Source organism: Typopeltis vanoorti, chromosome 11 (assembly GCF_054136105.1).
Source record: "Typopeltis vanoorti isolate ZY-2024b chromosome 11, IOZ_Tvanoo_1.0, whole genome shotgun sequence".
NCBI classification, from domain to species: domain Eukaryota; kingdom Metazoa; phylum Arthropoda; class Arachnida; order Uropygi; family Thelyphonidae; genus Typopeltis; species Typopeltis vanoorti.
This window is the reverse complement of record NC_143559.1, coordinates 79,582,051-79,608,556: the sequence shown is the minus strand read 5'-3', so window position 1 is coordinate 79,608,556 and position 26,506 is coordinate 79,582,051. Positions and strand designations below refer to the sequence as shown.

Here is a 26,506-nt window from a genome sequence, read left to right as displayed (position 1 = left end):
TTTAAGGCCGGAACACTAGGCCTAAATCCTTGAAAAGCATGACGATGATGATATAAAAAATTGTTACATGGATACATTGCTAGATTAATTTCCAAGATACTTAATGGTTTACTAAAACAGTTATTACTATGAATTTTACTCGAACGGAACATACAAGTTTTGAATCATTCATTCATTACTTGAACTGGTTCAAAAATTTAAAGATAAATATCTTATAGGAAAGCTATTTCAGTGCAAAGAAAGATAGTGGTCATGTTGTCTTTCTTATTTCTAGTTATCCATGCCAATCCTCAAATGTTGGTAATTTCAGATTTTTCTTCTATCAATGCATTATTTTATGACACTTCATGGCGTCTGGTATATTTAGGATACCCAAAACTTATATTCCATTTTTTATCCAAGATATAAGAACACAAATATCGAAGAAAAATGAATAAATAAATGTGTTATATTTATTTATTCAAAATTATAAAATGCATGTAATTCGCTGAAATACTAACGGAATCTGAGTAAGCAAAATATTACAACGCACGCACCTTTGTATGATATCCACAATACAAATATCGAGAAGTTGAAAACAAGAACTTTAAATGACATCGATCTTTATTGAGTTTTTCAAATCAACAGTTAACGTTTTCAGCAATATCGTAAAGCAGAAAGGACTTGCGCAAAAAAATCGAGGGTTGGATATGTTAACATACGTTCTAATCTGACTGATTCAAATACGCCATGCTATTACAATAGAGGAGGGGAGGAGAATAGTAAAATCCCTTATTGCAGTCAACTTGTGCACAATCGACTTGATGATGTTTATGAAGAATCGATTTCATTAAAGTTTGGCACTCTGCAACGAGTTTATGGTACAGGCAAACAGAAATATCGTGAAGTAACAAAGACAAGAATCTCTTGAAATCTGGAGAATGTCTCTGTAACACAAATAATATTACAAAAAATAAAAAAAAAATCCAAAACTTTAAGGGAATAAGTATTTTAATTCAACACAAATTCGTCACTTTTTCCCCTGCTTCTGTGTTTGAGACCAACCATTCATACCAAAAATAAAAATAGTTTGCTGATTATAACAAGCCGATACTGGAAAAGCAAGAGGTACTAAATGATTATTAATTATTCAGTACATCTTATTTGTTTGCTGCAGAGCAAATATTTTTCAAAGATATCTTATTCATCTACACTGTACCAGTAGGTGGTGCGTTTACATTCTTTCAAGATCCCCCCCCCCCTCTCCATTCTGTTCATAATAGCGTGCCTGCAAAATATTGAAATTGTCGTACTACCTTTAATATTTAAATTTTGTCTAGTTCCTGCTGTCTTCCTTCTAATCGTCTATATCAATCGCCTTGCCTCCACTTGTGTTCCGTATACTTAATATAGCAATGTTTGGATCATCTGCATATAACAATACCCCCCGCCCCATGAATATACACTTATAGGTTTGGTGTTGATTCCTGGGATAAAACAGTAACGTTATTTGAAATCTTCGTGAAACTAATTTTCACTTCGCACTCTGTTCTTACTGTTGTTGCTATTCTCATAAGTTTTTTTTTTTTTCCCGTAATTCCTTTCTCCAAGAATGTTCGACGTGTCTTTGATATCTTGTGATGACGCTGCATAACCACAAAAAGATAAATCACACGTAATCTTGTTTGTTATAAATAAATAAAATAAAACAAGGGGGTATAATGAAAGAATATAAATGATTAAGGTTTACAAGAAAACTTTCTGCGCACGCGCGTGTGTGTGTGGATGGAACGACTGTAAAATTGAATTCGATCGCTAATCTAAATATCTTTTCGTGAGGAAACTCGTAAGTCCTTATTATTCGTTTCCAAACAGTACGTAACAGAGTAGTGAAAGCTAAAAAAGTTATGCAACTGATGTGCTTGCATTTTCTTGAAGTAATCCATTACCGAGAAATGCCTTAATTTACTATTATTATTATTTTGATTTCTGCATATATTAGAAAAAATGTAATGAAACTTACATTTTTGTAAATGGGTTTTAAGTCATCTGCATTTTCATAATTCATTTTGATTTTCCTTGAGAAGAGAAGTTTTATCTAATAAATCTTTTAACGCGCCCAAGTGCTGTCCTTTCGTTTGTTTGATTTAGTTGTGTCGCCAGTGTGAACGCGATTTATAATTCATAATTTCACAAGGGTTGCTATGACAACAGACTTTCGTTACCGTATTTGACTGTGGTTGTTAGCGTTATCGGAACACTAAACCTGTCCGCAAAGCCATTTAGCATCCTGGGACTTAACGGCTGCTTCAATTTGGCATTCAGTAGAGTGAAGCTTTTGAAGATGCCGAGCCTTGTGTCACTTGCTGTGTTGTTCAGCGTCAAAGATGCCAAGCCACCACGCCTCAGCAAGTGAAAGTTCAAGTTACATGTGCTTTTCGTTCCCAACACTCGTGGTTCGATATTCTTCCTCTTTTCGCCTCTCTGTAACCAAAGAAGACGGGAGAATTATCTTGCCTTCGAAGGTTAATAATGTGGGAAATACTTCAAACTATAGATACAAAAAATCAAATTCGGACATGATACCAAACGGTCAAGAAGAAAACTGCATAATAGAACAGTATAGTAATCGAGTCATGTATGCATTTCCACGCGCGCGCGCGCGCGATATTTAGACATTGTAATGAAGCTTATTTGCATGCATTTTCTCTAATTGACTTTACTACTGTACAGTAAAGCGAATAGAAATCATATCTGAATAACGATCGTTTAAAATTTAATAAAAATCTGTAGCGTTGTTCAAGAAGAGAATTACGCAAGACAGAGCAGACGAGACGCTCTTATCATGTTATTGGCTGGGAAAAAAAAAAAAAGAGTAAAAATTCATATTATAGAACTTTAAAAATTAAGACCATAACGTATTTTCTTTCCAGTTTTCGGCAGTATTTTATTGCCATAAGATAATGCATACAGACATTTAGACTTTTTATTATTTCAAGAGTTTGTTCAAACACACTATGCAAATGAATACGAACTCTGATCCATCATTTATTTTTAAATCAACAGTACCTGGATGTTTTAATAAAGGTACAGACTTAGCTGAGAAGACTTGCCAAATAAGTGGCAAAAAAAAAAAAAAAAAAATCGAAGTCATAGAACGTTGATTTTCGTTTTCTTTTCCGAATAATTTAAAGGACATCTATTAAGATGAGAAATGTACCATTTCCAAAAATTTTGCTTCGATTATGAAAAGAGATGCACACTTGAAATTTACACTTAGCTGAATTCTGACGAAAACCTTTAAGTTGCATTTTTGAAGAGAGTAGCAATTACGCTTCCATTTTCACTTCGTTATGCTGACTACGAAGGAATAAATTATTCTTAAACACATACAGTTTGTCTCTCTCTCGGGAATACTTCAGGTGTGTAAAAAACTGTGTTTTAAAAGCAGTTACATAGGTAAAAAAAAAAAAAAACAGATTAAAGTACGTAAGGCTACTAATTAAATGCAACATTCTTAATGGTACGACTGTGTATACTCAATTAGAACTTCTGTAAATCTCAATTACTACATATTATTCATGCTATGGTCTTCTTAAGCAGAGTTTGCAAAACAAAAAAAATAAATAAATAAAACATAACGTACAATTATACAAGAACGCATCTCAAGACTAATTAACGTACAACTGAGGTATCTGAGATCACCTTCTAGTGATCTACAAACTCCTAGTATTTGTAATTTCAAAATTCTAGAAGATGAAACGAAATCTCGAGTTAAATTTTAGCCGCTGACTTAAACATCTAATTGCTTTTAGCGACAACTAATTTTTAAAGGCTTTTAGTATCCTATCTGATTAGTACTGTTCTATGAGTTTGGAGATGAACTATGAAAAGGTATTGAGTGATCGCTGAAGGTATTTTAAACACCACCTTTAGAGAAGAACAGAGAATTAACGATGCTAATTCTGTATATATATATTACTATAGAAATATCTGTAGAAAATGTAGACAACAAAAGGAACATAAGGACCTTGTACTAAACGGGTGAGAAAACGAATCATTAACGTAACCGTCTTTTCTCTACTGAAGAAAGGATTTTTAGGAAGCTCTTAGTGTCACCCTTTTAAATGTCAAAAGAGTATTCAATGATTAAAAGAATTTGTGATTTGATAAGCTTACTAGTAGACGAGTAAGGTAGCGTCTTCAGCGAAAGAGTAAACATAAATTACTGGGATGACGAGGAGGCAATTACGCCAAGAAAGATTAGAGATTACAGTTATCCCAACAAGAGAAATTTCAGCACGTGCATAGACTTAGGTGTTGTCAAACATAAGAATGGAAGGAAAGGATTATTTTTTGTGTGAAAAAGAGAGGATTGACTTTTACTGCTCTACTAGAATTAAGTTTTACTATTAAGATTATCAAGACACTATTGAAGAATGTGTAATTCAGAATTTAGGACAGTAGAAGTAGATATTCTGGAAGTTTTATTCATTTGTAGTAGAACGTCTGTCAAATGAGAAAGAAGAGTAAAGCTTACTGTCGTCAGCAAAGCTGTGAATTAGATTTTCAGTCAACTGGAGAATGTCACTCACCTTTGGCATTTGTCCAAAGGTGAGTTTTAAAAAACCCATCGTCTTCGTCATTAGTCCAAGAAATTGATTGTTCATAAATATTCTTTAGATAACGCTCCTTTAACAGTTTGTAATATACGTTCATTTTTCATTAAAGTGAGGTAAATGTCTAATAACGTTTTATATCAGAATTTTCAAACGTTACAATACTGTAATCCTAGAAAAATATAGGTACAAATGAACTCTCTTTTAAGTAGGTTTTCACGGTCCGCAATGGTTGAAGTCCCTGGCGACTGTTTATTTAAACATATAAGTAATTTTAGGTTACAGATGATTTCCAGCATCCGATGTGACGTCATGATTTTTAGTTTGATTTTTTTTTTTTTTTTAAATGGCGTTTGATTTTTAAATACCTTTACTTGCTTTAACTTTATCCCGTCAACAGAACTAATACATTATTGATACCACTTGTAGAAGAGATCAGGGTTAACGATAAAAAATTAAACTCGAAAGTATTCATTTTAAATAACTAATTTCTTAACCTGAAATAACGAATTAATTAATTAAAATCATTAATTACCAATGCACGTGCGTTAGTCTGAATCACGCTACTGTATTTTCCGCCTATCAATTCTTATGTATTTGCTATTTTTCTTCGTCCCTGAGGATCACAAGTTTCAGTTGCTTCACAACATGCAGCATTATGCTAACACAACTTTTTGTGTTAGCATGATAGCGTATTGTTAATTCCACCCACGAAAAGTTATATCATATTAGCACCGTTGGTTGGCTAATGTTTAACTTATCAGTGAATTTTGCTCTATTAGACCCTCAATAGAACATTCTTCAACCCACTTCCTCTCAGTTCAGGAAGATGTCTGCAAATATCCATGACGCTAACGACTTGATGGGCCGTACCAGTCACTATCTTTATTGTAATGTACCGCCACTGTATAATTTAAGATATTTCCTTCATGATATAGCTTAAGCTGGTGAAATATTAACTACCATATCTAACAATTATTATTAATTTTACAATATTCAGTTATATGTTTATTTATTTATTTATTTTAAATTTGAGAAAGGCCAGTAACAAGAACTTCACTGCTGCCATTTAGTAATCGGTGCCATCTTCCTTTCATGATATTAGGCCTCGTGGTCTGGTCTCACCAACAATAATAAAATACTTATTTCAGTGGATATTATATCCAGCATTCTTTCAAAGCCGAATGTAAAAACCACGAAAGCTTCGGAAGGTAAGCTGATCAGAGCGTTTACGGAATACACTTCGCGGCATTCACGCGTTGCCTTAGTATGGACTACTTAGAAGACAGGCGCCGCCCAAGCGTCTATATATTCGCATTTTATTAGTCTGTTTTGATAAGGTTTCACTGATCTGGCGGCGCCTATGTCTTCTAAGTAGCCCACACACTAAGGCAACTCGTGAATGCCGGGGAGTGTATTCCCGTAAGCTCTCTGGTCAACTTATTTTTACGAAACTTTCTTCGTTTCTACATTCGGCTTTGAAATACTGCTGGATCTAATATCTACTTTACTTATATAATTTTGCATAGCCGAACTAAAGCCTTTTGGCTCTTTATTTTGGTAGTAACTTATTTTAGTATTTTTGATAGTCTAGTGGGTAACATGTCTCATGTCGAATTTATTTTCTTTCCATAATTATCTATTGCTTGTAAGGCTAGTGCATGTTGTCGTTCATGTAAAAATTCTATTTTTAAAGTTTCATAAACTTTTCAACCACGGATTTGAGTTGACTATGATAGGTTGATTCTTTCAGTTAATGTACCCGCCTCTGTGTTCGGAATCAACAGCAACAACACTGCCGTGTTTAGCTAAATATAAGTGGAGACGCATAAGGGAACCATATATTATCATATAATAAAAATAAACCCTTTCATGACTTTTATTAGGTGTACGTTATGTCATTTACATTCTAATCGTACATGGCAGACTTAGATGATTAATCAAAAACCGACTCACTTGGAACAGTACATAACCCTGTTGCGTATCTTTCGTAAAACCAACCAATTCGCTAACGAAAACTAGGAAACTGGAAACTATTAACTTTCTCAAATTCCCCCTTCCTTAATCTGATGGCCGAAATGTCTGAAAAAGAGCAAATGAAAGAAAATTTCGCTATGAAATACAACAAAGTGAGCCACAACTCCATCAGACTTCCCGCGTAACAGCTCAATCTTCTACCATATATTTCCCACGTGGCAGAGCTCTATCTTGAAATCTCTCTTCAACTAAAGGTTTACGCATCACTACCTCAAGACGTTCACATTCAATGACAGCATCACAGCCGACTGCAGCTGCATTCTGGCAGTTCGGAAACGGTCTTTTGTCTGCAATCGTCACGTGAGACTGCGGGCTCTGAAAGCGCGAGGTACACTGTCCAATGTAATAAAAACAGATGGCTAGCGAAGGCCACTTTCACTTCCTTCCCCCAGTCACAAAACCGTCGTCCAAGAAGAAAATTCTATGCCACCATCCCCAAGAGGGATCTTGGCACCGAAGGAGAAGTGATACAGATCGGCAGAAGAGACAGCAGTTTTCGTTCGTAAATTATCTTTTTATAACCGAATCGGTGCCCGGGCTTCCCTTCGCTTCACAAATAAATACAAAACAATGCGTGTAGACATGCGTGTGGAGATAATTTCAGGCGTTTTTCTTCTGAGTTATCTTTGTCAGTTTTCACCACGTTCGACTATATTGTAAGTTCTGCGTGGAGATGCAATGCAAATATACCACGTTATGTAGCTTTACGCATGATGACAGTAGTATCATCAAATATGAAATACTGCTGCCATTGAATTCGGGTCAAATATAAAAGAAAATAAGTAATTTTATACATATATTTTTTTGGCAGTCAACGGTACTAAATCCAAAATTGATATCAAAAATTTAAGTTCACTCGAGTCTATGATGAAGACAGGCGATGAGTGCTGTCAGTTAAAACATCGACCTGCTTTAATGGAGGCGTGTCAAATTCAAGTGGTGTTCATGGTTTTTCTATCTGCGGTGTCAATCTAAAACGGCTGGGGAAAACTATGGTGCTTTGTTTTGAAGGCTACCACAAACCTCGAAAGAGCAATATGATACATGCCTGCTTTATTTTCCTTATTTCTGCTTACTCGACAGGAGTCATAAAGTCATTTTGTTTATTATATTATGTATAAAATACTTATTCAGCAATTTTGTCAGCTTAAATTTAATACATTTAAATTAACTTGCTCGTTAAAAGTATAAAAATAAATCCCTTTTTTTTTTTTTTTTTTTCGGGGGAGTTTTTCCCACCAACGAAAAGTTATGAGCAAACCTATAGTGCATTTTTATACATTATATTATATTATATTATATAAATTTTATATATTTTTGTAATTTTTTTATTTATTTTATATAGTCCGGAAATCTTCTCTAGAAACTAAACATGAACTTTTTCAAGCCATTTCACACCTCCAATAACCAGGGAGGTGGTCTCACACCTGGCGATGAAATTCATCTCCCTCCTAAAGACAATCACAAACATCCATGTCCGAAGCGGGATTCAAACACGCCACCTGTTGGTTGGAGAGCGGGTACGTTAATCTCAATCGCCTTGGTTAGCTTTTTTAAAAAAAGTTTTAAGTTTTTTAAAAACTATTCAAACCCTTTTAGTGGATTTTTTTCTGGTTTGCCAAGATCTGCAGCCTCAAAGAGCATCAGGTAGTGAGCAAAAATTTGCATTTTGGAAAATAAAAGCTTATGCGTAGTGAAAGTTGATTTCACTTGAATGTTCCTTCCCCGTCCCCCAAATTCTCTTGAAAAGTATAACATCCCAAATGCGTATCTGGAGACTAAAGAAATGATCCTTGTTAAGTCAATGGGAAGAAATAAGGAACAAAAAGAGATTAGTGAGAGTGCTTCCTATATCCAAAATATGATATGAGTGTGTATATTCGAACAGTTAATAAAAAGGGATACAATGATCTGGTGAAAAGGCAGAAAGTGATTTCTGAGAGTGCCATTTGTGCTTGACTGAAAAATTTTAAGTTACTCGTCGTTACATACAATTAATTAACGAATAAATAAACTTCCAGCGTATTTGTCAATGTAATTTACGACCATTCAGGACAAAAGATATTTCTTGATAGATATCAGATAATTTTTTTCAAGCCATGTTTGCATCCAAATTATAAGCTATGATAGTAATAAAACGAAATTAAAAGAAAAAAATCTTCGGAATTCTCTTTAAAAAAAACCCATTCATCTGCACAGTCAAATCCGTTTTTGGTCATCCATCATGAAGCTTAGCATTAGTCTTGCACACTTCTTTACCCATTTTCAAAGAGTACATTAACATTTCAACCTGTCCATTAACACTGAACATGAAAAATGCATCTTGACAGTAATTCATTGGTAATTCCAAACAACAAAATAACAGCCCCTATGATCCTAAAAAAAGGTTAATTTATGATGGACTGGTCAGAATTTTGAAACGAAACTCTGCCAAACTTAACTGCCGAAAAAGTACATCGCTCATCACTTTAACATATGGAAATGACGGACCATTGCCTCTAGATCGTAACGATTAATTTTTTGTCTTCCGCCTACAATTTTTTTTTGTAAGCTTATAGAACATGCGTACCGTAAGTGGGCTAATCATTGTTTTCTATTTTATTAATTTTATATATCTTTCGTATTTTTATTTATATTTTACATAGTCCAGAAACCCTGCTCTAGATACCAAACATGGAAAATTTGCAAGTCATTTCGCTTCCAATAAGCGGGAAGGTGGTCTCACATTGAATGATAAAATTGCCTAACGCTTATTATTATTTTGTTTTATTTTATTTTTTTTTTGAATAGAAAACGTTTTTTTTTTTTTTTTCAGAAATTCCACTTCAGAAATGTTTGCTGGTTGTTGAAATGTTACCGCACACATACATAAAATACTGTACATACATCGTAATGTATGTACAACTTCATTTATCATGGTAACTCTAGTCCCGTGGTTCTGTAATTTCTGTTCAGATAATCCCATATAACTTATAATAGCATATTTTAATATGCTATTATAAAAAAAAATCGCTATGCAATTAAGCATTACTGTCTGTAATTGATGAAAGCATTTCTGCAATGTTTCAAATGGAAGTAGCTCCATTTCCCCCCACTTCTATTTTACCAGGACTTTCCATTAAAATTAATTTCTCTTTTACTCTTAAAATTATTGTTCATAATTTTAAGAGTAAAATTATGAACAATATTAATACTGTAGATAGTCCTAGAAAGGGTTATAACAGAAAATTCTCTCCTTTGCTTCCGTATCAAAATCCGAATTTATCAATGCCTCGTCATAAAATATTTTCGCGATGATTAGCTGAATATCAATATTCACAGGTATTCTATCAGCATTTACTACAAAACAATGTGAAAGAGTTCCATTATTGATGTACAACAAGGATCAGATTAATTTTTGTATAAATCGATCTTTATATCGAAAATCGATATATTTTGTCACAGCAGGTGAGGTTATTCTGCTTTAAAAACTTCTAATTGATATTGTCAGTGGGAGTAGAGATTCATCACCACAAAAACACTGTAAATAATATTAAAACTATTACTTATAAACTGGCTATTTCAACAGCGGCATTCATATGTAATAAATTTCGATAGCCATTCTTTTACAAGCGTATAAACACGTTACCAAGTCTTCCTTTATGAGAACATGTCATTCAATTCGCATTGGCGTGTTGCATTCTCAGGACAAGAGAGCAAGCGGCGCATGTTGTATTCCGGAAAATGAACAGAATAACTAAATTTATCTCTTGCAGGTGATGGAATCGTAATTGCGACAGTACCAAACTTGATCATTTCTACGCATGCAGGTGTCTTTGTAAAATATTTCATAGTTTCTAATATACATGTGATTTCATTTTAAAGATTTTAAGTAGAGTATAAATGAAAGTATATTTTTAATATTCCAAATATCAGGTCACTATGGAATTATATGAATAAAATATTCTGCCCACTTTGCATCTACCGAAATGAGATATTCAATATGATAACAGCAATGAAAATTTATCAAAATCTAATAATCGAGTCCTAAATTCGTTATATAAAGAGCAGAAAATAAAGATATAGAATTAGGTAAATAGGAAATAGATGATTTTCAACTCCCTCACGCTCCAATATTGCTTACAAAGTCTGAAGTGTTAAAACGTGCTCGATCTACAGAGCAGGGATGTTGCATTACCTAATCCTTAACTTACATGGTAATAATGTTTGCTACTGACTGACGACCATGCGCATGCGACACTGGCTGAAAATACGCTACTTTTCAGTTCAGTACAATCAATTAAACAAACAAAAGGACTGTTAGTCTAAAGCTTCAAACTGCTGAGAAGAAAAAGGAGACAGTCGCCACCGTTTGCTTGTCACAGCTAAACCAGTGTCCATGAGTGCTAGTTCAACAAGTTTAATGCGACCAACTGAAGATCGAAGTATATAATAGAATAATGTCAATTCTCTTGGCATCCATTAAAAATCTGATCGACCCAAGCTTACAGCCGTAATCCAGTGCCCTGCTACAAGTTCTACTAATTCTTTCCTGCTACAAGTAAAACGCATTTTAATTAAGTCGACAATCTCCTGTGAATGACCAGTCGCCTTTCCAATATGATTCCTGAAGTTATATTCGTTATGAAGAAGGAAAAAAATAACTACCCTGAAGCGTTGTATTTAGCAATTTATTTCAAAAGCCATTTCATTCAGTGCATATCGATCGTAAAAAGTATCTGTAATGGACACAGACACTTTTCATGATCGTCCTGGTCCAGAACAGCACAAAGGTCATTTGGACAGTTTACTACCCTATCCAATTTCAGGTTATGGCAAAAGATTTTACTCCTAATATTTGGAACCTAAATCATTCTCAAAAATATATTGCACAACAAGGTCTGAAAAATGGATTCCACTTCTAACCTTGATTCTTAAAGGCACCTCCTGAACACCACTTCTCGTTGTCTTGCTGTCAACCAATTCATTGTTAATGATACTAAATGTATGTCAATATCCATTTAGCTCATTTTAATGAGAAGGCTCATATACACAATGTTGTTAAAACCCTCTGCTGAAATCTAAATAAATAAATAACATCGAAACCACTGTTATAATATGTTTTTCTCGTTACTTCTTTATAAAAATTTAAACAGATTTGTCAAACGTGATCGACTAACGAAACCATATTGTGGTTTCAATATCTGATCCCTAAATGAGCGTTTTAGATATAGATTCGAATTCCATTACTTTGGCAATTGGCCTAAATTCTTCATTTCGTTATATTCTTATTTATTTTTTTTAATTTAATTACAGAATCGTATTTAATGAATTTAATTAACATTGCAGAATGGGGCGTAACTGCGTTGCTGTAATACTTTAGGCCATATTTAAAGCCTATACACATTTATATACTTTGAGCAAAGCACCTAGTGCTTACCTACGAAGTCTATCTCTCCCTTCCATCTGATTCAGACAGGTTAGGTCTCCTCTTAATGAGGAGTCACGACGAAATAATGCAGCCCGCACGCCACTCCTCTGCTGTATCCCTGTTGGAGGTATTCATGACTGTAGTCAGTGGGTGTTCACAGGGCCGGTTTGTCTGCTTGCGGGATGAAAAAATCGCAGCTAAACTGGGTAAAAAACCCTAACTTGGCTATGGCTGAGGAAGATCCTTGAGTTCCTCACGTCTCCGACGGGAATCGAACCTAGGACACCTTCCCCAGGCATATGGTTGCGAAGCGCACAGTCACTAGGCTAACCGCGCGGACCAACGAAGTACCGATTATAAAAATAAAAAAGCATTATCTATAGTAATTTTTGAACGAGATGGATCCATGATTTGACTTCTATATTTTTGTTAAGGAAAAAAATTAAACTTTTTGAAAACGAGATCTCATAGCTACTTTAATTTTTTTTTTCATGGACCTCCATTTTGAAATGTAGGCCACAACTTTTATTCTTGAAAAACGACATATTTTTAGTTTGAAATGAATTATAAATTTAATTTTACAAAATTAGTTCTGAAAAACATTATTTTTACTATTATTATTCGGCCCAGTACTACAACCAAGTAACTAGTTCTTCAATAAGGGCGGTTTCTGATGAGACTGATAAATCTATACGATAAAGCGATTTATGCTATCTTCTCTCTAATCTGCACAGCCCTGATTTCATATAATTTTAAAGAAAACACATCATTTCAAGCAATATCTAATATGTTAATATGAACAACAGCAGAGGGAAAAGAGTGCCGTGTATCTATTATCCACTATGTATTTCATGAAACAAAATAGCAAGTCTTATACACTAGAACACTGGACTGTTTTCAATGGGTCCACGTAAGGCACGTGTTGTAAACTTATAGCTTGTGTCGAAATGAAAAATATTTCAAACTCGTAAATCGGCAGTTTATCACACAAACATCACAGACTTTTGTTTCTTCTGAGCGAATTCTAAAGGGACCAACTGCAGTCGGCGCTTTCCCATTGAAACAACACGTGACATTCTACGGTATCCACTTCGTCTATGTCAACAGGCTACAATCGCTGCACGCACGCGATGTTGCCAATAAGACAGCCACTGTCGACCATACTTATGTTCTGTGCACACCTCTCTACCCAACATGTTCCATCTCACACTTGTCATATCTATCATGCTCAGCAACTTTCAGGTTACACGAAAGGAAAGATTAAACTACTCCCGCTTATCTCTTCCTTGGAAACAGCAATGCGAATGTATGAATCCTTTGCTAGCAAACATGAACATTTATCAAATAATACCGAATACAGATGACAAATCATGTTATGATTGCGAAACAGAACGAATAAACGGTGTATCGGGTGTGTGGGTGTGTTACTTTGGTTCATAAAAATATTTTAAATGGCACAATGTCTTTTTCAAAGGTATTATTACAATTCTCTATATATTATCAATAGATTAAAACGATCCTCATATCCAATTAAAGTAGAAGATCGCAAAACTTAAAGCGACAATTTATATCTGAGAGAATTTAGGATATCAATGTGAAGAATTAAAACAAATTTACTATAGTAATAGTAAGGTGCTTTAAAAAAAGTTCGCATTTTAAGGCATGGCCATAAGAAAAGAACTGATTTGGCCGTACTAACTTTTAAAAACTACTACTAAGTACTAAGTTTTGAAAAGATCCAAAAAAGAGACGAAAAGAAACCGATTTTTTCCTTTTTACCATGTTTTTCTATATAAAGCAAATGAGCAAGTCAATGCTAAGTCCAATTATTTTTTTTTTAAATTATAATAGACTAGAGCTTTTTTTTTTCAAACATAAAATGTTTGCAAGTCATTTTTTATAGGCCTGATTGGTTTCGTATCTCAATGTGGATATGACTGTTTGTGAATGTCTTTAAGAGGGAAATAAATTTCATCGCCACCACCATATTTATTGGAGGTGTGAAAAGAGTTCCACGTTTGGTCTCAGCAGGGTCTTCGGATTACCTAACCCTTAGACCACACACGATTACTAATGTACTATTGATTTACAACCTTTTGTGGGTGAGATTCATACATTAAAAAAGTAATTAATTAATTAAATTAAATTAACACATTGCGCAACTTCACTAATAATGGATTGGATTGGCTTAAAATTACGAGACGACTAAGGCTATGAAGCCAACCACCATTTGGGTGTGCTTCCCGGCCGGTTTGTCTGTATTTTCGAGAAAAAAAAAGAAAAAAAATTGTACAAATACTTTAAATGTTATTTCTACATGGTTTTAATAGTTCAGTCAATCATAGCTATAATAAATGCTGCACAAGTGAGATACAGGTCAATTTTTATTTAAGATTATATTTTTAATAGGATTATTTAATTCAAATACATAAAAGAATATAGAATTTGGGCTATAAAGACAGTGTGAGACAACTTTGTGTGTGGGGGGGGGCTTAATAAATATAATTTTCTAATGAACTTTATTTATTTATTTTTCCATATTGCAGGACCAGACAGGATGTCGAAAACAGCGAATTCTTCCTAATCTTATATCATGAATCAAAAAGCAACCGTCGTGATAGCCACACTGATAATGTGGCTTGTGATCGTAACAGTTATCAGGGCTGGACGGCTCGGGTGTCCAACTCGTATCTCGATCCGACCATGTTTGTGTCAAGAGAAGTCCAAAGGTTTGGATGTGTCTTGTGAGAATGCAAAACTGGACCAGCTTCGCGAGGCGCTTGAAAGTATTGCTCAGACTAAACAAAATATCTGGTATTTGAAGTTACGAAACAGTGTATTAACTATTATTCCTTCCTTTCTGCTTGATGGACTAAATATACGTAATCTAATTGCGCTTCACAACAACGTCACTAGCATTGATGACAGTGCATTTGCTGGACTTCGAGAAGACATGGAATCTTTGGACTTGGCACAAAATTCTCTAGACATAGTTCCAAGCAAACCTTTAGAAATTTTGTCTTCGTTAGTATCTCTCAACCTTAATTACAACAAAATACAGATCATTCACGCTGAAGCCTTCAAAGGACTTATCTCCCTTCTTCGACTTTCGCTCTATGGAAACATGATCATGTTTATAGACAATCGTGCATTTGTTGGTGTTGGAGGCAATCTCACGAGGATAAACCTTGGGGCAAACATGCTCACAACAGTCCCTTCAAAAGCGCTCAGGAATCTTACAGTACTTCAACGTCTACAACTTCATGAAAATAAAATTGCAACTATACTCCCAGATGAATTTGAAGGAATGGGAGAAAGTTTGGATCTTTTGGATCTTGCCTCAAATCAGATCGAAGAACTGCCAGAAAAGTCGTTTACTCATCTTCGAGTGTTGAATTCTCTCGATCTAGAAAGTAACCGAATCTACAGTATACAGCCTCAAGCTTTCGAAGGAACTGAAGGTAAGAAGGTTTTTGTCGATTTTAAGTATTTGTAGTGATGCATTGTAGATTAAGGACAATAGTAAGTATACGGGAGGGTAAGGGATTGATCAAAGCAAGCATGACGATAAAATTACCTAACTACTTTTACCTATTTTGTCAATATTTATACATTCTTAAAATAAACAACTCACAGTTTTATTTTATCAGAGATGCTAAATGGATTAAAATGAAAAATATTTAAATGAAAATTATATAAACAGTATGGTTTCACATTTCATTATTTTAAACTGGAAAGAATCTAGACGTCTCTGTAATTCCGAATCAATTATTATTATTTTGTTGTCATCGTTGTTTATATATATATATATATATATATATATATATAAAAGGACGTTTTCTTGAAGAATTAAGTCCTTTTTCACATTTTATTGCTTAAATTCAAGGCAGAATAATTTTTTAACATCCTGAAACAACAAAAGGTCGGGGCGAGTTTTTTCAGCCTGTTAATTTATCAATTAAAACACAACAAAGAAAGACAATGAAAGAAATATAAAGGAGAAAAAGGTAAACTGCTTCAATAATATCAGCCAATAAATAAATAAATCGCAAAATTAAAACTTTTTACAGCTAATTTTTTCCCTATTTTTTTCCTGCAGGAATCGGTAACTTTTAATGGTGATATAGCATATTATCGTTATTTTCAAATACAGGGTGATCAAAATCAAAGTATCCCTGTTTAAAGCCTTGTGGAGTGCCATCCAGTGATTCAAATGCTGCTAAACTTTGCAGGAATACATTATGCGTCATGAGGAAGCGATATCAGAGAGAGAAGAAAAAAAAAAATGTAGTTCTAAAATTCACCTCCAGCGGCATTCTAAATATCAAATGAATGGAATTTTCATATCACGCAACTCAGCAGGTGCCATGCGGGTTTAAAAAGATGGATACGGGATTTTTCCCTTCATCGTGATTGCTGATACTGTCCACAGTAATGGAACTAACCTTGCCCCAACGTGCGTTTATCGTGAAGCTGTATCCTAAATTCAGCGCTTCCCAAACTGTGAGCCGCAAGTTTTTTTGAGGGGGCAGTGAAATAATGAAAACAAATTTAAAATGTTTTAACACTTAGTTCTTTTTTTTATCTTAAAAGAAACGTATTTAATTTTTATTATTTCTTTTTTGTTATTTTTTATATTTTAATGGAAAAAAATCACATATTGATGTTGGTTCACAAATTTTGCTTCCTACGTATTTCGGCGCTTAATGAATATTAATAAATATATGCTTATTCATATACGTTTCATTTCAAAGGCATTGATAAGAAGCATAAAAAATTATAAACGTAAAATGTTGAATATAAATTCTATTGAATATAAATACAATAAATATTATAATAATATATTCGTATTACGATTTTTTTTTCGATGGGGAGTCGTGAAATATTTTAATTTTCCAAAGGGGCTTTTACCATCCATAAGTTTAGGAAGCACTGTCCTAAACAATTCAATGCTGCTCTCGTCGCCTGAACAAATGTCGACGAGGTCCACTATCTCCATGTGCTTTACGATGAATGATTAGTCGTTTTGAAGAAACGGGATCGCAAACCAATCAGTTCACAACAAGTGAATGAAGTTGCTACTGCCGTAGTAGAGCAGGCCATGAATGACAGCGTTGGTTCTTGCAGTGTACATGCTATCAAGACGCATGAATGTGTCTTGGACAACTGTCTGGAAACTTCTACGGAAGATTCTGCATTTTTACCCATTGAAGATAACCGTGACATAGGAGTTGCGTCTGCAGGACTTTGAAAGTCGACTGACATTCGCTTTAACATTCCTTGCTCGAGTGGAGTTGGATGCTGCGTGATCGTGGATGATTTTGTGGGGAGATGAGTCTCGCTTTCACCTGAACGGAGCCGTGAATACCCACAAATGCCGGGTATGGGCTATACAAAATCCGCATGCAATCCAACATATTCTTTTGCATTCACCCGAAGTTACTGTATGGTGCGCGTTTGTAGCTTTGTTTATCATTGGACCATTCTTCTTTGAGGAACATTCGCCAGTCGGATCCTGTGACCTGCTCAGTTACTGCCGAGAGGTATCACGATATGATAAACAATTTTTTGTGCCACAGCTACGGTAGCAGCTGTACATGGATTCAGTCATTTTCATGCAAGATGAGGGAGGGGTCCCCCTCTACACATCGGTCAATCCACAAGGCTTTAAATCATAACTGAATCAAAGAATCATTGCCTAACTGAAGAATTAAACAAGAATACAAAGACAACTCATTAGCTTACTATAATATTTTATGTATTTTCAAGGCAATTAAAACAGTTTTAATTACCTTGAATATAAAATATCACATAAAGGAATATCTTAAATTAAAACTTTAAAATTTTTTGCATCTCATCGACTTAATAAATAGAACTCTACGTGTAATTCTAATTTAGTATAGAAATGGAACACATTTAAAATTTAAAAATATTAAATATATAATTTTTAACAGCATCCACATTACGGTATATGGGTGAAGTACGGTTGCTAACACGATAAGAATCGGTTATCAACAAACCATTCCTAGCTCAAAGTGTTATTATCATTACATGACATCGGCAAGGTTTCCAAGGACTCATCACAGCTTTACGAAAGCTTTCGATATTCTACACGGAAATGTTCATTTAAGTATTTTGCTTTGCGTCAAATTAACATTAGTCAACAATGCTTTAGAGAATACTTCTTTTTGTAGTTATCGCTCGTATTAAACGCAGGAAATTTGTGGATTACCATAAATTACGCCTTCCTGTTTTAGAAGAGTGCATATCTAGAATGGCATAAATCTCTGTCACCAATACACACATCACCCATTAATAGGGGTGTGTATGAAATAACATTATGAACGAGTAATTATTTCCGTGCGACACCTTTCGTGTGCTAAGTTATTCAGATAAAGCCGACTCATTACATGGATTCGCTTTTACACAGGCATGTTTGTCATAAAATTATCTCTCCCTCTCTCGTTAAACCTCATTATTAATATTGCTAGAATTACCAGCCTCGTTATTGTTAGATGAACTCGATAACGTACAAAATCATTTTCTAAATAAGAATAATACATCGTGTTTAAGTAGGTTTTAAAAACTATTCAATAATGAACTGCACGCGATGATGAATATTTTATGCAATTTTTTCAATGAAAATAATTAACCACTTGACTAATCAAGTTATCATTCTGGAAATTATTATATAGCCCATAATTAGAAATTTAAATAAAGGTTTCGTTTGTATGTATCCCGAAACGTTAAATTCTTCATAGTCAAGTGGAATTGAATGAGCGGTATTTGAAGGTACAGTAAATAGATCTTAGCCAGTATGAGACAGTGCCTGTTTCGGCCATAATTCCAGATAGCAATAACAATTCATGACATTCACGCTTCATGAACATCGGGTACATCGAAATGGTTCTCTGTCTGTAAGTTAAAAAAGCCCAACATCCGAGAGGGAAAAACCATTCCACCTACATATGCCGACTTACTCATTTCAGAAAACTCTTCTATTTCAGAGAAATGTTAATGACGTCAAAGAAGAGAATCCAATCCAGGTCTTTTCCAACCACCCCTCGGCGAACGTTATGTCATCCATTCGACTTTATGCAATTTTTGTTTGTAAACGCCTTGTGTTCTGGTTCGTCTGTCATCTGTTTGCAGAGATAAAAACTCCTCGACCTTTATGAGACTGGCTAACTTACCATCAGCTGAAAATCGCTCAAGATGTCTTTCACATCTTAGATAGGATTCGAACATGCAGTTTCCAACCAAAGGACGTCGTCCATGGCGACTGAGTTACGGAGATTGTCAGTCATCAACATCGAGGCGTGTAATGGACTCGCATTAAACTAGGCTACTCCGTTAGGAGTAGTCTAAGAAATACAGGAAAGTGGTCTCTTCAAAGGTAGAGGAAATGTGTTCAAAAAACACTGCACTCGAAAACATAGGTTCTGCTATTCCATTCGAGATGCATATAAATGTAATCAATTTTAATATCAACGATATTGGATAAGACATTAAGAGAAGTGTGTTTTTTTTTCTCTTAGGATAACGTTTTTATCTTCAGCTTTTATTAAGCATAATCACATCCAGTCACTCATCGGTTAATCATATTCCCATTTCTGTTAAAGTTATAGTAACACGAGTAACAGCTTCCAGACACCCTTTTCATTCTGTGGTTTTTTTTTTTTTTTTTTTTGCGTCCTTTTCATTCTGTCTACCCAGATTCTGTGTGACAGCTTTCTTCTGAAGTATTCCCCAAAGACTACAGTTTCCAGCTGTTCAAAAAACATATCAACAGGTTACTTTCGCCTGATCCCTGCTCCACTGCACCGATTTTTAAACTCCAAAACTGACGTTTTGGAGCTTCTGGTTTGTGGGAATGATATATATATAATTAGACGGATTTATCCAATAAAGAATTAATAATTTTTCAAGGGAAAACTCCCTTTCTGAAAAAAAAATTGCCTTTAGAGATTTTTGCTGCTGCTGAAAGCAGATAGATAATGGTAAAAGAATTATTTTTCAAAAAAAAAAGGTATAGTGTTCAAGTCATTATTTTCTCTTCTTCACTACATATTAACATATTCATCATATTTAATACATTTATTCCATGAGTATTTTTGCAAATTTTTTCTCATAATCCATCCATCCATGCATAGCCTTAAGGCTGACGTATCTGTTTCCAAACCACTCTATAAAATCCTTTTCACAGGTTTTACCCATCGGATAGGCCAATTTATCAGGGTTAGGGAGAGGCAATTAATAATAAAGAGGTAAACCGGCCAGTGATATATACGACGGTATACTCAGCTCCTGGTGGATGCTATTTTAATAAAACAAAGCATCCGCTGTCCTGCTGTCCCAACCGTCAGAAGATTTAACTTTCCAAACTTGACTAGAAATATTGAACGGAAATATGTCAACAAACAGAATAAAAAAGAATAAAAAGCATAATAAAAAAGGTGATTTACATGGGAATGAGATAATCCCATTAAATAGATAATGGGATTTACTAATAGAAGAAATAATATTTTCAAGACAACACCAGTGAACTGCGAATAAGGAAACAGTCGAGTCACGTATGCGGATTTGCTGCATGATCTCCGTTTACTAATATAGTATACTGAACAAATCTGGACAGAAGGTGGAGGGTTAAGATAGTAACCATTAAATGAGAATAATATTCCAACTAATTACGTTAATGTATTTGCCTCGTAATCGCTTATTGAAATTCAGAATATGGAATTCTTACAAAAATCTGTAGAGTCATCCCAATTTTCTTCTCGATCAGACATATACGGAGGTATACTCAGCTTTGGTGGATGCTGTTTTAATGAAATTTAAGCAGTATATTAAAATATGTCCTTTAACATTTCTTGGTTTGCAATCTGTAAAGGTATGTGTGATTCTCTAAAAAGCAGACACCCTTAAAGAGTTCATTGTCATTTCCGATTCTAATAATGGTCTGAATATAAACTAATTTGAAAAATAAATCACAATCGGCAGTTCGCAGTCGACTCCATTAAATACGAAAATTTAAGGTGCTTTGCAGTAGCCAATACTTCAAATATGAATTTAATATGGCAACTAACCTTTTAGCCTGAATAATCACAAAAAAATATATATATATTCTGTGATGCTATAAAAAAAAAACTGAATGAACTTGAAAATAAATCTTAAAAATATAAATTTTATATTTTCCTCCTTGAAATTTCTGAAAGAAATGTGAATTTATTTCTTAGCAAAACAATAAAGTTTTCAAAAAAAAAAAAAAAAATAGCATACGTCCATCGTTGAAGATTTTATCTCCCCCACTCCTAGAAATGTTATCCAATTCCAACACCATAATACTCGAAAACTATCGGTTCAGCACTTACGCTGTCAAACAAATTCTTCTCCGCACCCCAGCCAAATAGCTGTGTGTTGTCAGATAGAGAATGGATAATACAAAACTTTCAGCGGAAATAATTTCCTGAGAAGCTGGGGGCTAATAATGCACTGTTGCTAATTTAATTTCAATTTTTATTTCTTAGATTCCTTGGAATGGCTAAAACTCGGAGAAAATCAATTGGATTACATTCCCTCTCGGGCTCTTCGAAACCTGAGCAAGCTTCGACAGCTGGACTTAAGGGGAAATAACATCAGTATGATACTGGAAGAAGATTTTATGCCATATGGGACTAATCTCAAGTTCATCTATCTGCAGAAAAACGAGTGAGTACTTTTCATATATCTTTGGACGTAATTTAATCAAAATAAGTGCACACCATATAAAAGATTTAGGTGCCATGGTTAATGATTTAGTCGTTCATCATTTCTACAAGTATTTGGCCTAAAGTTCAGACGTATTTTGAAGCGATGTATAATTATCAATGGCATCTATTGAACTAAAGAAAACGTAAAACGAAGTTGACAAATCAATGCACAGACACTGTTCATGCAATTTTTAGTTGTAAGCTTATCAAAACAAAGCTTGTACGATACAGATTCTGAAAAAAAATTTGTATCTCCAAAATTAGATACGAAAAAATACATAGCACAGCTTATTTAAATGAAATGCAGCTGCCCTTATATATCAAAATGGTAGGCTACATATTAACATATTAACGTAGAAAGTACGAGGTAGTCATGAAATTATATTTTATATATTAGTAGTATGAAGTTTTAAGATACGTGAATTTTGTTTTTTCATTGATGAACAAGAGACGATGATGTATCGAATTTGAGAATAATTCAGAAAAATAATATTAACTTGGAAATAACATAAAAATATAGAAGCAACAAATAAGATAAAATGACAAGAACAAAACATATATAAATATAAATAAAATAATTAAAAAAAAAACAATGAGTCAAAAATTATTTTTAAATCTAAATGCATTTAAAAATATAACGGAAAAAATAATTAAAAAACTAAACACCTGTAAGAATGCATGAGAAGTCAGTGATATGACGGTGTGTTGTCCGTTTCAGAGAAATCGTCATCAGTTTTTCGCATTCTCTACTATCTGATGACGATTCCTCCGAAAAAGCCAGCACATCGTAATACCGCTAGCTTGTCATGCATTCTTAGATTTTTTTATCTTATTTTAAACATTTTTTTCTGCCCTTATTTTTTAAATCTATAACCTTTTGAGCCATTGTCTTTTATGATTTTATTTATTTTTCATTTATTTATTTGTGGGTGGGTGTGCGTGCGAAAGAGAGAGACGCACACACATAGAGTGTGTTCAACAGCAGAGATGTAGGCCAGGGCAGAAATTGTCTACCTTCCTTTCGCAAGAAATCCCCCCCCTCTCTCTCTCTCTCTCTCTCTCTCTCTCTAAAACAGCATTTTGAGTTTTTCTCTTAACTCCTACATTATTGACCAATGTCAATGAGTCCACAGCTCATTAAAAAAAAATTTAAATATCGATGCATAACTTGACAAGTTTTTCGAAAAATTGACGGTTCTAAGTTTCATCGTGGAGAAAATCTAGACATGCATCCTGCCTAAGAAATTAGAGATATTTTATAAGTATTTTTAGTTAGGGGCGAGTTAATCTCATATGGAGGTAGGATTGGTTTCCTGCATTTTTTCTTCTTCGCATATTCACCTGATGAGCTTTAACTGCCTTGATGCAATTCTAAATATATAACAATATCTGAAATTTTTAATTCTACAAAAATATTGGTGATGGTTGATTTAATAACATTCAATCACCTATTGTCGTATCACATGAAATAAGAATTTGTTCACTTTTGTTATCAATCATGGAGTCGTTAATTTAGTAAATATAATGTATCTCGTGTTTTTTTTTTTTTAACTTTTTGGCCATTATTTAGCATACAATTAATGCAAAATATAATAAAAAGAGGTTTAATGACAACATTCATCTCAAATTGCTACTTATGTATCATTCTTCTATCTCTGTGTAATCGAAAGAATTTCGGCCTCAGTTAATATTAAATATGATAATTTCTATAAATAACAAAGATTACGGTGATATCTCTGCTAGGAAATTATTATTATACAACAAGAGAGTTATTATCTTTGCCTTCAACAAAGTCATTAACATGGATCTAATCTATTTTAAAATTTCCAAGTTCACATTAGCAAATAATTGTTGGCTATAAATTGAAAATGAGATAGGAAAGCGGTGGTGGTGGTGGGAGTTTCCTCTGATTTAGTAATTTTTTTATTTTTTTCTGACTACAGATTTCCTGCATAAAACACAACTGGACTATTTATACACTCTAAGAAGTCTGGCTTACATCCAGATCTGAAGTGTTCTAATCCCCACTTCTGAAACTCGTGCACTAAATGATCAAATAACTAGAGACATGCACAGCATTAAAGTAGATGGTACAATTTATTTCGTGATGTAAATTATTCCGAAAACAGCATAGAGAAACACTCCATGCATATCATCTTTTGTCAGATAATGAATAGGACACTAGAAACGTGTACCAAAGTAACTTAAGTGGATGGCTTTTTTGCTTGATTTTTAATTTTTTTTTTAAAATATGACCCTCGCACGAAATTTGCTACAAACCTATTATATATTAGTATCGTGGGTGAAGTAAGGAAATCCTGCTAAGATAATCCTTCTCTAGGGACCTGATCTTTCAAAAATATTTCAGGCCTCTGTTAGTAGGGTGGTGATATTACACACCGAGCGGGGAAAACATTTTACTACTTGAGGACTTTCACAAACATCTATGCCGTCGTGGTATTCGAAGCACAGCATGTTGGTTGTAGAATAGGAAAGCTATCCAGTCGACTAACTAGGCAGGCAAAAATACCTTGCACGTCCTTACCAACAAATATTATCTGAAATGCTGCATTACTTGCTGTATTGAATCAGACAGATTTACTTTAGAGAAAAATTCACAAAATCTCTAGAATACAATATATATTTAAAAAAAACAAAAAACGAGAACAATAACAAAAACATTCTGGCAAGTATTCGTAGATAACTTATTGTTTCAATAAGCGTCAGCTGATCTAGAAATTCCAGAGTGTTTCTGAATGTTTAGAAATGAACTTGAAGAACAAGAATGATAATCAATTACTGATACCGTCTCACTCTTATTTCTGTATCACAAGACATGGATAATTACCGTGAATTACTACTAGAATTATCTGAGTATGAACTTCCTGGATATGCATCATCTTGTTTATGGAGAGAGAAAAAGCAGACAACTAAGTCAAAGAATGTGAAGTGCATGTGTGTGTGAGAGAGAGAGAGAGCAGTAAATTTTAACTTCAAAGATAGTCTTACAGTGGGTGTTTTTATTTATTTATTACTATAAAAAGTTTAAAGCTTGAGGCATAAGGCAGAGAATAAAAAGCTTCGTTTCTTGTCGAATATATATACTGATGTCCAAAGCCAAAGGATGAACACTATTTCTGAAAATTACCACCGCAAATCCAGACGAATCAGCTTGTAGCAATTTGTATAACTGACGATTTCGAGTAGAAAGCGGATACATATTCAAATTTTCGAGTCGCATGCAACGGGTCATGTGGTAGCACTTAACAGTATAAAAGGCTGCACTAAGCGAACTGTGTTTGAAGGAAGCTCTTTTTGTGAAGTAATAAAACTGCAACTGGATGTTTCAAAGACATCATCTAGATGATTTCACGCGGGAAAGAATTATTGGAAAGCTTGAAGACTGCAGAATTACTGATATTGCGAGAGTTTGGAATCTTGGAAAGAAACCACGGAACAGGAAGACAGATTTTTTGTTATAACAGCAAAACGTAATTGACGCACCACGGAAGGTCAGCCTGCAAGTTGGCTCCATTCAAGCTCGGGTACGCGGATATCTCAACAAAGTGTGGCAAGACTTCTGCGATAAGTAGGCCCATACACCCAAAGTCCTGTAGTCTGCGTCCCTTTATCCATAATTCATCGTAGAATACGTTTTCAGTGGTGCTATATCCATAAAAATTGGACAAGACACCAATGGGTTACTGTACTCTTTAGAGATGAGAGTCGTTTTAGTCTAAACTCCGATTCTAGACGACATTTGATCTGGCGTGAAAGTGGTATTGCTTACCATCGCGAGAATGTTCTTGAAAGGGACAGACACGGCGGTGCTGGGATCTTGGTGTGGGGAGGAACGCACCTAGCTACAAGTGCTGGTAAAAGGGACTATGGTGAACGATAATGCAATGAAGTTCTTCACGAACTTCGTTGAAGAACTTCGAAGTTCTTCAAATCTTGAAGTCCGTGGTGCAATCGATTGCACCACGAAATAATCGAAAAACTTGTTCCATTGTTCTGAGGTGCTGAAGGCAAAGAATTCATTTTTATGGATGATAATGCCACACCACATCGTACACGAGCAGTGGAGATACTTCTGAAGAGCGAGGATATTAATCGAATCGATTGGCCAGCACGCTCCCCAGATCTCAACCCCAAAGAACACGTTTGGGACGCAATTTATCTATCTATCTATATATATATATGCGTGTGTGTGTGTGTGTGTGTGTGTGTGTGTGTGTGTGTGTGTGTGTGTGTGTGTGTGTGTGTGTGTGTGTGTGTGTGTGTTAAAGATACCAAGCAATTTTATAAGCTAGGTTTTTAATCCTTTTTCCCAAGTAAGCAAACAGACAAATAAGTCAAGTTTGCGGCTGCGAGTAGTTCAACACTAGGCAACTTGTTGTAAAGGTGGAGTAAGCTCTGATCAATTTCCTTAGAATTTTCCCCTAATGCAAAGCACATTTCCTTGCGGAGATGTATGATGCTATGCATTAAGGTAATGGTCATTACCCATATGTAGAAAATATGTAGAAAAGTTTTTTACCTTGGGTATATAAAAAACCTAGCTAATAAAATTGCTTGATATCTTTAACATATATTATACCCAAGGTAAAAAACGTTTCTACATATTACTCTCATCCTAAGATTTTTATTTAATGAGGTCAAAGCACCTTATGGCAACTTGTTTAGGTAAAATATTTATAAGCTCTGTATTA

General features: G+C 34.4%; 2 protein-coding genes across 3 annotated transcripts in view; one reads left to right on the top strand and one right to left on the bottom strand.

Moving 5' to 3' along the window:
- Window positions 1-26,506, bottom strand: part of tctn (tectonic) — a 367,511-nt gene that overhangs the window by 158,363 nt on the left and 182,642 nt on the right. The gene's annotated exons all lie outside the window — the stretch shown is intronic.
- LOC150101777 (uncharacterized) overlaps window positions 1-26,506 on the top strand; it is a 123,308-nt gene that overhangs the window by 61,536 nt on the left and 35,266 nt on the right. Inside the window, exons 2-3 of the mRNA XM_090400688.1 lie at window positions 14,592-15,506; window positions 21,573-21,753. Coding sequence (XP_090256814.1) covers window positions 14,639-15,506; window positions 21,573-21,753 — 1,049 coding nt within the window. The 5' untranslated portion in view covers window positions 14,592-14,638. The remainder of the gene's footprint in view (window positions 1-14,591; window positions 15,507-21,572; window positions 21,754-26,506) is intronic.